Raw genomic sequence first — 12,438 nt, forward strand, 5'->3', positions numbered from 1 at the left:
AACATCACCTAACAGAGCTTCTGAACATACTGAGAGAATCTTTCTCCCTCCATCTCGAGCTGCTTCCGCATGTGCTGTCTGCCTTGGCAATAAGCCGTGTCCTCAGAATACCAAACCTGCTGGCAGTTCTTGCCTTGTAGCCTTCCTAGTGTGAATGTTCTTTTGTCGTCTATATTTGGGCTAAGCTGTTCTTTCCTTGGGGAAGTCTTCCCAGAATTCCTCCTTCCATCTTATTCCTGTTGACCGTGGGGTAAACCTGGCAACCTCGAGGCTCATGCACTGTTGCTATTGTGATCTGGTTGCTTGCTTGACTCTGGCTCCCATGGCACGGTGAGCTCTCTGCATTTGGGCTGACCATGACTTATGGACAGACACATCAGTTAGTGTTCATGTCCACCAGCACCTCAAAAGTCACACAGAATGAATCAAACTGTAAGCAGTGGATTATATAATAGCTACTCTAGGGCCCAGAGACACAGCACACAGGAACTACAGAATGTACAGCTGCTTATTAGTTTCCTGCCTAATAGAACACACAAGCACACACGCATACACGCACGCACACACACAGAGTGCTTCTATCACAAACTTCCACTATACACATGTCTTTTACATGTTCATTAAAATTTTAAAATCAAAATAAGAGTTTTAAGCTTATTTATTTCATTTTATGTCAAAGTGTGAGTGCCCACATATATGTAGATGCACCAGGTACATGTTTGATGTTCATGGAGGCCAAAACACATCACATTTTAAGCTGTCTTCTTCTGTGGCTACTTCAGTGGCAGACAGAAAGTCACAAAAGGGATGGGCTTGGCTTGGTTTTTTTTTTCTTTTTTTATTGATTTTATTGAGCTATGCATTTTTCTCTGTTTCCCTCTCTTTCTCTCCCTTCCTCTTCTACCCTCTCCCAAAATCCCCATGCTGCCAATTTACTCAGGAGAGCTTGTCTTTTTCTACTTCCCATGTACATTAGATCCATGTATTTCTCTCTTAGAGTCCTCATTGTTGTCTAGGTTCTCTGGGATTGTGATTTGTAGGCTGGTTTTCTTTGATTTATGTTTAAAAGCTACTTGTGAGTGAGTCCATATATGTGTCTTCCTAGGTCTGGGTTATCTCACTCAATATGATGTTTTCTAGATCCATCCATTTGCCTGCAAAATTCAAGATGTTATTATTTTTTCTGCTGTGTAGTATTCCATTGTGTAAATGTACCACATTTTCTTTGTCCATTCTTGGGTCAAGGGGCATTTAGGTTGTTTCCAGGTTTTGGCTATGACAAACAATGCTGCTATGAACATAGTTGAGAACATGTCCTTGTGGTATGATTTGAGCATCCTTTGGGTATGTACCCAAAAGTGGTATTGCTAGGTCTTGAAGAAGGTTGTTTTCTAATTTTGTGAGAAATCACCGTACTGATATCCAAAGGGGCTGTACCAATTTGCACTCCCACAAGCAATGCAGGAGTGTTCCCTTTACCCCACATCCTCTCCAGCATAAGTTGTCATCGGTGTTTTTTGATCTTGACCATTCTTACAGGTGTAAGATAGAATCTCAGAGTTGTTTTGATTTGAATTTCTCTGATAGCTAAGGATATTGAGCATTTCCTTAAGTGTCTTTCAGCCACTTTAGATTCCTCTGTTGAGAGTTCTCTGTTTAGGTCTGTACCCCATTTTTTATTGGATTATTTGTTTCTTTGATGATCAATATTTTGAGTTCTTTGTATATTTTGGAGATCAGCCCTCTGTCTGATGTGGGGTTGGTGAAGATCTCTTCCCATTCTGTAGGCTGCCATTTTGTCTATTTGACATTGTCCTTTGTTTTACAGAAACTATTCAATTTCAGGAGGTCCCATTTATTAATTGTTTCTCTCAGTTCCTGTGCTACTGAGGTTTTATTTAGGAAGTGGTCTCCTGTGCCAATGCCCACTTTCTCTTCTATGAGGTTCAATGTGGCTGGCTTTATGTTGAGGTCTTTGATCCATTTGGACTTGAGTTTTGTGCATGTTGATAGATATGGATCTATTTTCATTCTTCTACATGTTGACATCTAGTTCTGGGGCTCGGCTTGCTTTAAGATGTGTTTGGAACTTTGATCGCTCAGTATGTGACCATTGATTGTGTCTCACAGTAAGGACACCTTTGATTGTATCTCATATCAATTCCTAAGACTTTTGTTCACAGTATTCCCACTGAGTATGTAGGATGCCAGTCCGTCCACAAATTCTAATGCTTTTCAGAAATGGTTCAGTGAAAGTCAGGTCGCTTGTTAGTATAGCAGGAGAGAGTAGTTAGGTAAGATGTGGTCTACACAGGGACACATGAATTCTCTAGTGATTTCGGTAATATGTAACATCTGGAGAAGCCAGAAGGAAGGAATTCGAGGTGACTTAATAAAATCTATGAGCTGAAATCCTAAAAGCATTGGGAGATTTGTTCGGAGATTATTCTTTGTTCCATATGCAATCCCCACAAAGTTCCTTGTTATGGTCCACACCCACTACACATTTGGAAATAGAAAAATTTTAAAGGCAAATGGAGTTCCAAAGCAAGCACAATGATGACCCCAAGATGGCTCAACAGCCAGAAATTGGAAAGAAACACAAACTTAACAACCAGAAACCAGATGCCAAAAAAAAAAAAAAAAAAAAAAATGACCTGGGGCAGATGGCTTGGATTTCATGCATAAGGACTTAGGTTCAATCTGCTGCACCCATTAAAAAAAATAAAACAGCCTCAAAAATCAACACCACCTCAGTCAACCCCACATTATAACTGAGCTGATGAAATGAAGATCCAAGTCTTTAAGGAAATCCAGTGAATCTAGCATCTTCCAGCTAAGAGGACAGGGAAAGAAGCAGCATTCTAGGTAGACAAACCTTTGGATACATCTTTCATAATCTCTTTCTTAGTCAAGTGAAAATAAGAGAAATAACTTAGATAGTCTAGCTTTGGGTTTTCCAACTATTCGCTCAGGCCTCCTGGAGAATCTTGTGGCTTTCCTAAGCAGATAAATGGATTTTGTGGCTGTCATGGAGATAGCCTCTTCTGTGTGTGGGGGGGGGGGGCGGCGGGGGAGCTGAAATCCAGGACACTTTGACCTCTGTAAATAGGATAAAAGCTGGCAGGTTTTCAAGCCTGCTCAAGAGGGACCGTTAACTGAGCATGTCCTCTCTGGGTGGATATTAGTTCATCCACTTCCTCAGCTTCTCCCAGATGCTTCCAGTCAGGATGGGGAGGGCTGTCCTGGGAGTTTGCATACAGCGATTTGGGGGTGTCCATTGATCGGAACAAGAACTGATCCTTAACCCAAAGATGGCCAGAGACAGGTGACACAAATGGGGGCTGAATGTCTTTAAGATGTTTTCTTTGTCCTTCAACTCCTAGCAACCTGCCTGTCTACATGTGACATTGAGCTCTGTTTTGGATAAGAGTATCTTTTCTCTTGATAACCCTTTCCAGCTGTGAGACACATTTACTTCTACGTCTAAGAAAAAGGATCATGTGTGTGTGTGTGTGTGTGTGTGTGTGTGTGTGTACGTACACATGCATGTGTGCTTGTGTCCACAGCAGGCTGCCCTCGCCTTGAAATGACACCTAGAAGCTGCTAAGTAGAGCAGGGTACAATCCAATCCTGAAGGGCAGAATGGACAGAGGCAAGAGGCCTGTCATGTACAGCATTGTCCAGCTACTCTTCTCTGGTTTCAAAACATCTTTCAGTCATTTTCTTTTGTGTGTGTGTGTGTGTGTGTGTGTGTGTGTGTGTGTAGGGAATTTTACTGAACCATGATGGCTTTCTCATATTTTTGATAGTTTCGTTAGAGAAAAGCAAGACTGGCTTTCATCCACCATCCACAATCCATAATTGTGTTTGACCATGTTCACTGTTTCTGAATGGCTGGCACAGTGGCTTATGCGGTCTTTTACCCACTGCAGTGTTTAACTGTCTCTGTCCTTTCTCTCCAGCGGAAGATACTAGTCTGTCTCAGAAGAAGAAGGTGACTGTGGAAGATCTTTTCAGTGAAGATTTCGAAATCCATGACCCGGAGGCGAAGTGGATAAGCGGTATGTCTGTAGTCCTTAGAGAACCTGGGAGGTCCCTCCTACCCCACTTCCTCTCGGTCATCTCTATGTGGGAGTTTGTCCTCTCTTCCCTTGTGGCAGTGAAGCTCTGCAGAAGGTCTGATCTGTGACTCTGACTGTCAACACATTGCCATCATCAGAGCATGTGACCCTGGGATAGCCACTCCTTACTCCACAGGCTGCCTCACAGACGTCAGCATGGCCTCAGCTCTGTGAGACATGTGTCTGTTGAGGACCCATCCTCCATCATCCTCAATGTGTCCCCTCCCTCCTGGAGCCATTACTTCTCTCAGGGAGATGAAACACGTTGCTAAGCAACAGAGCTTATGGTGCTGCTTATGGAGCATGCCTTTTCCTTGGTACTGGTCTTCTCTGCTTAAGTTTGCTTTCACTCACCTGGGAGCTGTGACCAAGGACTGTGCAGAGATCTGTGCAGATACTGAGAAGCATACCTTCCCTCTCAGCTCCAACCTGGATCCAATCTCATTTTATAGTTTTGGGGGACTTTTTTCTTAAACAACAAAACAAAAACAGAACAGGGTACAGATAGCGGTATGGTCCTGACTCTTGGCATCCGGGAGGATGACTTTCCTCTAAGGGGGTCTCAAATCCCATGAGCCTGCACTGTTGCCCTCCCTGGCAGGTGGCATCTCTCCTGCTGTGTCCCTGGCTGTGCTTTGCATTGTTTTCCCTTTAGGCAATGCCCTCAGCTTGGCAAGCCTTTCCAGGGCATCAGGTCCAGGCTCAGGGATAGGGTATTCCAGAGAGCAGCAGGTTTCCTGAGAGCCTTATATGGCAGAGGTGGTCTTCAGCACAGTGGGATGGCCACCCGCCCGACCCCCAGTTTTGTGCCCTTTGCATTGTAGTGCTTGGTGTGGTATTGTTAGAGCCATTTGTTACCCAATAGCCCTGGGCAGGCTTCCCATACTTTGCCAACTGAAAAAAAGTCAATTAGCAGTACTCCCACCTTCTCGCTCTTCCTCTGGGCAGTGGTTTCTCTCTTATCTGTACTATGATTGTGGTATTAGTTTTTGACCCCAAGGTTAGCCCCTTCCCTGAGCAAATCAGGATATGGGTGTTTCAAAGTATGTGTTTTGTAAAGTCTTCAGAGAAATGACAAGTGGGGTGTTGGGGGTGTCTGTGGATAAAGTACGTGGGGACCCAGCACAGGGGGATGGGAGAGCAGAGGTCTCCTGCTGCCTTGGGAGTGAACTTCACTTTCAGTGTTGAAGGTGCCTTAGCATCCTCCCCATCCCACCCCCACTGTGTGTGTGTGTGACTGCAAGCACCCCCACACATGTGCATGCATCAATGAACACATGCACACATTTGTGTTTTGACTCAGTGTTTGGACAGGTCTGAGCACTCAGGCAGTGCTCAAGGTCAGATCTTGAGAATGCAGCACAGTCTCACTGGGAGCCCAAGGATGCATTCTGGAGAGGAACATTGATCCTAACTCAATAGATGCAGAGAGGTGGATTCCCGCTTTCTCCCTCTCCGTGGGAAGGCATTTTGGAGACTGTGAGCAGTCTTAAATGGATGGCTAGGGTTTGTTAGATAAGAGAACAGACCTCTGGGAAATGTAAGTCTAAAGCATCAACCTGTGCTAAACTGTGATCAGCAGAACTAAATGCAAGCTGAGAGACAATACCCAGAGATGAGAAAGTAAAACACATCCAAACGGGGGCAGAAACAAGCTCAGAGGAAACATGGAAGGGTAGAAATAAGGGGTGCCAGATCCAACTCTGGGGTTCAGAGAACCTAGAAAGATTCCAGCAGGGGCCAAAAGTAGAGATGTGCACTTTTTTATTAGGTTGCCATGGTTTCAGGCAGCCTACACCTAAAAAGCAACAGTCTATGTGAAATGAGCAGGGTGGGGCGGGGGGGGGGGGTGTTAGTGACTGTGGAAGAGAAGAGGAGGGAAGGGGAAGAAGCGGGGAGGGAAGGGAAAGGAAGGGAAGGGTAGGGAAAGTGAGGGAATGAGAAGGGGAGGGGAGAGAAGGGAAGAGGGCTGTAAACCATGAAACAGAGGCACAGGTTGCATAAGACACTGAAAGCCAGGGCGGTGTCTCTGAGCTGCCCTCCCACCGCTGTCAGCATCCCGTGCTAGGAACTTGTTCTGACTGAATGAGAACAGCTGCCTGGAGATGCCCTGACTCCACCCAAGGGAAGCCAGCCAGAGTGCTTTCCCCCAAAGCTGGGGTTAATTTAACCTCCTTTTCCTCCTCCTCTTTTTCTTCACCCCTCTTTTCCCACTTTCTCCCCTCTTTCCCCCTTTCTCCCCTCTTCTCTCTTCCTTTCCCCTCCTCCTCAGGATAATCCCCTGGGTGTCTGGTATGTCTTAACCTCTCCGTAAGTACCTCACACCCATTAAGCCGTTTGATTCTCACAGGCTCACTAGTCCATTTTCAGGTCTGTGAACTGAGGCTCAGAGTGTTTAAGTAGCTCAGCCCATATCCCACATCAACCTCACCTTCTCTGTGCTTACAGACTGCCACACCAGGTGGAATCTGGGTCTCCTGTCTCCAGGACATTTCTCTTGTGCCCTCACCAGCTACCTTTTCTGCTTTTAACCACTGTCTAGGCAGTGAAAAGCACAGAGCTACTATCATCTACTGAGAGCTGGAAGGAAATGGAGACTTTCTCTACTGAGAAAGTAATTTAGATTTTTTTTCACATCAATCGCTGGTATTAACATGTCGCTTAGGTTTAATATTGGAGCTCATGGTCTAGAAGGAAGGCTCTGGTTTTATCATAAGGAAACTATGCTAGGTGAAATCCTTAAGACTGTAGACTTTACTTGGTTCTTTTTAAATAAATTAATAGTCTTGTTGGTAATATAATATTGCATAAGTGATTAAAAGGTAATTAATAGTAAGGTTATAAACCCAAAGCAAAGCTCCATGTTCTCAGAATGGCCATGCTGACAGAAGTTCACTGAGGCGGTGTTCATGTATCATTATACCAGCTGGGTAATGCTTTGATTTGTGAGTTAATTACAATAGCAATTTTTATTTACTTTATTGTTTCTTAAGCCTACCTTCTCTGAAAGCTTGAAATCTTCTAGAACCCTGAAACTTGAAGAACTTCCTTGTGCTTTTGTTACAATAGAGGAAGAGCAGAAACTAGCAGAGCTGACAAGGTTTCTGCTTCCTGGGAGGTCCCTCCTGCCTGCAGGGGAGAGACTGGTAGCAGCTGCGTCCTTCCACACACCTGCTGCTTTAAATAACTCCTCATGTTTGTTACAGTAACTGCTCATCCTAGCAACCTTTAGGGACAGCCTTAGCCACTGTTTTATTGCTGTAAAGAAACACCATGACCACAACAACTCTTGGAAAAGAAAACCTTTAATTGGGGCCTTGTTTAGTTTCAGACTTTAGTCCATCATCATCATAGCAAGGAGCATGGTGGCCTGCAGGCAGGTGCTGGAGAAGTATCTAAGAGGTACATCTTGACCCCTGTCAGAGGCATGAACCTCAAAGCTGATTGCCATGACACACTTCCTCCAACAAAGCCACACCTCCTAATCCTTTTCAAATAGTGCCACTCTCTGATGGCTAAGCATTCCAATATATAAGCCTATGGGGCCATTCTTTTTTTTTTAATTTATTTATTTATTAAGGATTTCTGCCTCCTCCCCGCAACCGCTTCCCACGTCCCTCCCCCTCTCCCATCAAGTCCCCCTCCCTCATCTGCTCAAAGAGCAATCAGGGTTCCCTGACCTGTGGGAAGCCCAAGGACCGCCCACCTCTATCCAGGTCTCATAAGGTGAGCATCCAAACTGCCTAGGCTCTCCCAAAGCCAGTACGTGCAGTAGGATCAAAAACCCACTGCGATTGTTCTTGAGTTCTCAGTATTCCTCATTGTCCACTATGTTCAGCTAGTCCGGATTTATCCCATGCTTTTTCAGATCTAGGCCAGCGGGCCATTCTTATAGAAGCTACCACAGGGATCTTTTCTGTGCTGTTCCAGGGTTCTGTGACATAGAACAACATTGTGGCTACCACTTCTTTCCAGACTGAATCAGCCCAGTTCTATTCTGCCTGATGTGATAGGCAGCCTCAAACCTTCCCCTCTCTTTTCACCCCTCCATCCATCATCTTCATCTGAAATGACTTGGAAGAGGTTGCAGCACTCACCCCCTCACCCTGCCTGTGTTCACCCCCTCTTCTAGCCACCAGTGACCTACCCCTCTCTACACGGCCTCTAAAGAGATCATGGGTGGGCTTTCACTGGCTTGAGGAATAATTGTAGGGAACCTCTTCTTTCACCCCTGAACATTTTTGTGCATGAGAATACGCTGATCTTGAAATAAATACATCCTCATTTCTGCTCCCATTCCACACTCACATCTTGACCTTCATCTTGTCCATGTCCCCACTGTCTCTACAGGTCTCCCTGTCCTATACAACCTGGGACAGCTGTCTACCACAATCTTATTCACACTCTGCTTCCCTTGCCTCAGTGCCCACTCTGATTGGGCATCTACCCCAGGCTCCTGAACTTCCTCTTGTCAAGGTCACAGAGGACCTCCAAGTTAGGGAATGCCAATTCCTCAAGGCCATTTCTTAGATCTTTCCTCTCTTGCTATCAGTGTTCTGACCTCTCCTAAATGCTCATCTCCAGACTAGAGCTCTCCTCTGATGTCTCATATGCCTCGAAGACCTTACAGATTTAACCTTAAGACACATCTCCAAATCAGGGGTCCTGATCCCATCTGAAACCATAAACACACACATACCTCCCAAAAAAACTGTGTCCCCCACACACATACAACTCCCTAATGTGGACTGATGGGAAACTCATCCACTTGAGTCTCCTGTACCACCCCCACAAGCTGCTTCTTAGACAAATAGTCCCTTTCTATGCCCAGCTGGGATTGGTGTTAATTCCAAAATGAGGGTAGTGGGTTTCTACATGAAATCTGCCTACCATCTTGACATTTTTCATATCTTTATTGTTCAACACAGAGTTTCATACTGCCCAGGCTGGACACCAACTGCCTCTGTAGTAAAAGACAGCCATGCCCGGTGCAGACTTTCTTCTGGTCACCTCATTTTCTTGAATCCTTCCACTTGTTGGCAGAGACCCAGAGCTGGAGAGACTGGAAAATTGGAGAAAATTGCCTCCTTTGAATGGAGGAAAGGATCAGCTGGCTGCTACTAGAAAAGTGTATGTTTGAGGAGCTACAATTGGCCTTGGTGCTCGGGGCTCAAGGCAATTTCATTTCCAAATGTGTTTTAGCCTCTCCGTGTTGTTCTGAAAAACCAGATGGGTGTTGTTTGTTTTTAAATAAAGCTTGAGGGGTTCAGTAAGAGGGGAATTCACGCTTAAAATGGTGTGTTTTTCCACTGCTTTTGGGAGACCACAGTTTTCAATCAGAACCAGAGTGGAAGAGAAGACATACCCTGGGTATCCCTGATGGCAGCACCCTGGCCTATGGGCACATTGACCACAGAAAAGTACCCAAGAAGGATGGGTAAACAGAGCAAACCTGTTTCTCACTGCCTCTGTCTGTTCCAAAATCCCTGACCAAGGCAACTCAAGGAAAGAGGAATTGACTTGGACTCATAGTTCAAGGGATAGTTCACCATAATCAGGATCGTGTGAGGGCGAGATAATATGGCCGTAATCCCATCGCATGTGCGGCCAGGAAACAGAGAGATGTGCGCTGGTCATCATAGGTTTCTACTGCTGTTTCAAATGCTGTGGCCAAAAGCAGCTTGAGGGGCTGGAGAGATGACTCAGTGGTTAAGAGCATTGCCTGCTCTTCATAAAGGTCCTGCGTTCAATTCCCAGCAAGCACATGGTGGCTCACAACCATCTGTAATGAGGTCTGGTGCCCTCTTCTGACCTGCAGACGTACGAACAGAATATTGTATACATAATGCATAAATATTTTTTTAAAAAAAAAGCAGCTTGAGGAGGAAACGGTTTATTTCTCTTAGACTTCCACACTCGTCCATCACTAAGGGAGGTCAGGACAGGAACTTACACAGGATCCTAGAGGCAGGAACTAAAGCAGCAACGTGGAGGAACGTAGCTCACTGGCTTGCTCCTAGGGCTTGTTCAGCCTACTTCTTTATACAACCCAGGGCCACCTACCAGCGGTGTCACCTCCCACATCACTCATTAACCATGAAAATATCCTACAGGCCACTCTAGCGGAGGCATTTTCTCAGTTGAGGTTTCTTCTTCCAGTATGACCCCAGCTTGTGTCAATTTAACAAAAAAACTGCCCACCACGTTGGTGCTCGGCTCCATTTCTCCTTTTATTCAGTCCAGGACACCAGCCCATGGAATCGGGACCACCCACAGTTAAAGCAGAACTTCCCGCCTCAATGAACCCAGTCTAGATCTTCTCTCACAGATATACAGATATGCAGATATAACACGTATCCAGTGAGCAGATGGGCCTGATACGAGGGGTCATGTGAAGTGCTGCGTACAGTGAACACTGAAGCACACCCCTGTGCTGTACGGCAGGTCTGAGTTGTACGCACTATGTGATTGCAATGCATGTTTGTGCAGACAACAGTTGACTGCCTTTCTCTTCTGTTGTGGTCCTCGGGACCGCACCTTTCCTCTATTCCAGCCTCAGGAGCCCAGTTACTCCTCTGGTGGCAGAGGCAGTCACATCTGACCACACCTATGCTCCGTCAAAGCCTGCCCATCAGTGCTGTTCTGCCCCCTCCTCTGATGTGGAAGCCCCCACACTTCATCTGAGATAAAACCTCGATCTGCTCACCCTTCTCCAAATCTTCCTGCGGCTATTGCCCATGCTTCCCACAGGAAGAATGCAGAGAGCAGGAGCATTCGGTGTCAGGGGCAATACAAACAGCCACAGTGGCTCCATTACACATCTCCCTGACTTCTGTCTCTCTGATTCTATTTCTGTCTTCACTAAATGCAGATGGGCAGGGGCTGGGTTGCATATCAGAAATCCTCCATGTCAGATACATTACAATTCATAGCGGTAGAAAATGACAGTTACGAAGTAGCAACAAAGTAATTTTATGGTTGGAGGTCACCACAATATGAGGAACTGTATTAAAGGGTTGCAGCATTGGAAGGGTTGAGAGTCAATGCTAGAAAAATATGATGCAAAGAAGTTAAATGTGCCGTATGTGTGATGGCCCGTGACTGTCTCTACATGCAAGAGGACTGGAGGGCAGTTCGAGGCTAGCCTGAGCTACAGAATGTGAGCCTGTCTCAAAGACCCTGAGCGGATGGGGGAGGGGTGTAGGGGAGGTGGGGAAAACTGGAGGGGAATGGGAGGAGACGGGGGAGGGGAAACTGTGATCAGTATGTAAAATAAATGAAAAAATTTTAAATAATAGTAAAAGAAAGAACTTGTCTCAAAAACTAGCCCCTCTTTTCAGACTTATCCAGATGGCTTTTGGAGAGACCTCAGTGTGCCTTCCTGGGTTTCCTTTTTTCTTCCTCCACCCCACTGCCACTTCCTCTCTGCAGCATGGCCTCTGCCTGCTCACCCGGTGGACCAGCACCCCACCGCCCCCTTCCTGCTTTTGCTTCTGTCTCTGTCTGCAAATGTTTTGAATCAATATCTCTCTTTGTGAATTCCCATTCACTCCTCTGGCTTGACCTCAGAGAAATCCTCTTGAGATTTTCCACATTAGAGTTCATTGCAAAGGCCAGACCTGTGTCTTCCCTTCTAGGGGGGCATCTAAGTAAGGGAGTGACCAGCTGAGCTCTCGGACACACCACACCACCCCTGTTGGCTTTCTGAAATGCTCACAGTCTGCTGCCACACCTCAACAATGACATGATGTCTCACTGCTGGAAATATCTAGTTCATGATGCTGGTACACCAGTCCTCAGAGGCTAGTATGAGCCAATAGTCTGTCATCAAGGAGGGATGAGTTCTGACTATCTTTGGCGAGCATTACTTTTCTGGGAAATTTAAATACTTCTCTGCTACAGCCCATGCCTACTGGTTGACAGATCTCTTTTTTGCATTACAAAGGCCTTTTTGATTTAGGGAAATACATGTTTGTGGGTTGGGTGTGTATCTGTATATGTACATACATTTTTTTTTCCTTGAGAAAAAGAATCTCAAATGAGATTTCTGGGCATTTTCCTCCTCAGCATGAAGACTGATTTAAAAAAAATAGGACATAAGCATTTGTTTCAAGAACACAGAGACTATTCAGGGAATTTTCTAAGGGCCTCAACATGTCCCATAGCCCTCACTCTCCTCCTCACTGGAGCAGATGAGCAGATGGGCCCACAGGTGGGAGACAGGGATGGTAGTCATTCTTCATGGTTATCGCTAAGTCCAGGACAGGTGGCCTTCCACATGCCAGTGAAGCCAGCCTAATAACAACAACGATGT

The 12,438-nt window shown here is 45.7% G+C and overlaps 1 protein-coding gene across 4 annotated transcripts in view; it reads left to right on the plus strand.

Annotated features, from left to right (window-relative positions):
- The window catches only part of Dpp6 (dipeptidyl peptidase like 6), an 866,060-nt gene that overhangs the window by 547,830 nt on the left and 305,792 nt on the right, over positions 1–12,438 (plus strand). For all 4 annotated transcript variants that reach the window (XM_041640587.1, XM_041640589.1, XM_041640586.1 and 1 more), the window contains exon 3: positions 3,966–4,064. In XM_041640587.1, the coding sequence (XP_041496521.1) occupies positions 3,966–4,064 (99 nt within the window). The remainder of the gene's footprint in view (positions 1–3,965; positions 4,065–12,438) is intronic.

This window comes from Microtus oregoni, unplaced genomic scaffold (genome assembly GCF_018167655.1).
Source record: "Microtus oregoni isolate MIOR12 unplaced genomic scaffold, Mior012 000064F_ref0000363, whole genome shotgun sequence".
NCBI lineage: Eukaryota > Metazoa > Chordata > Mammalia > Rodentia > Cricetidae > Microtus > Microtus oregoni.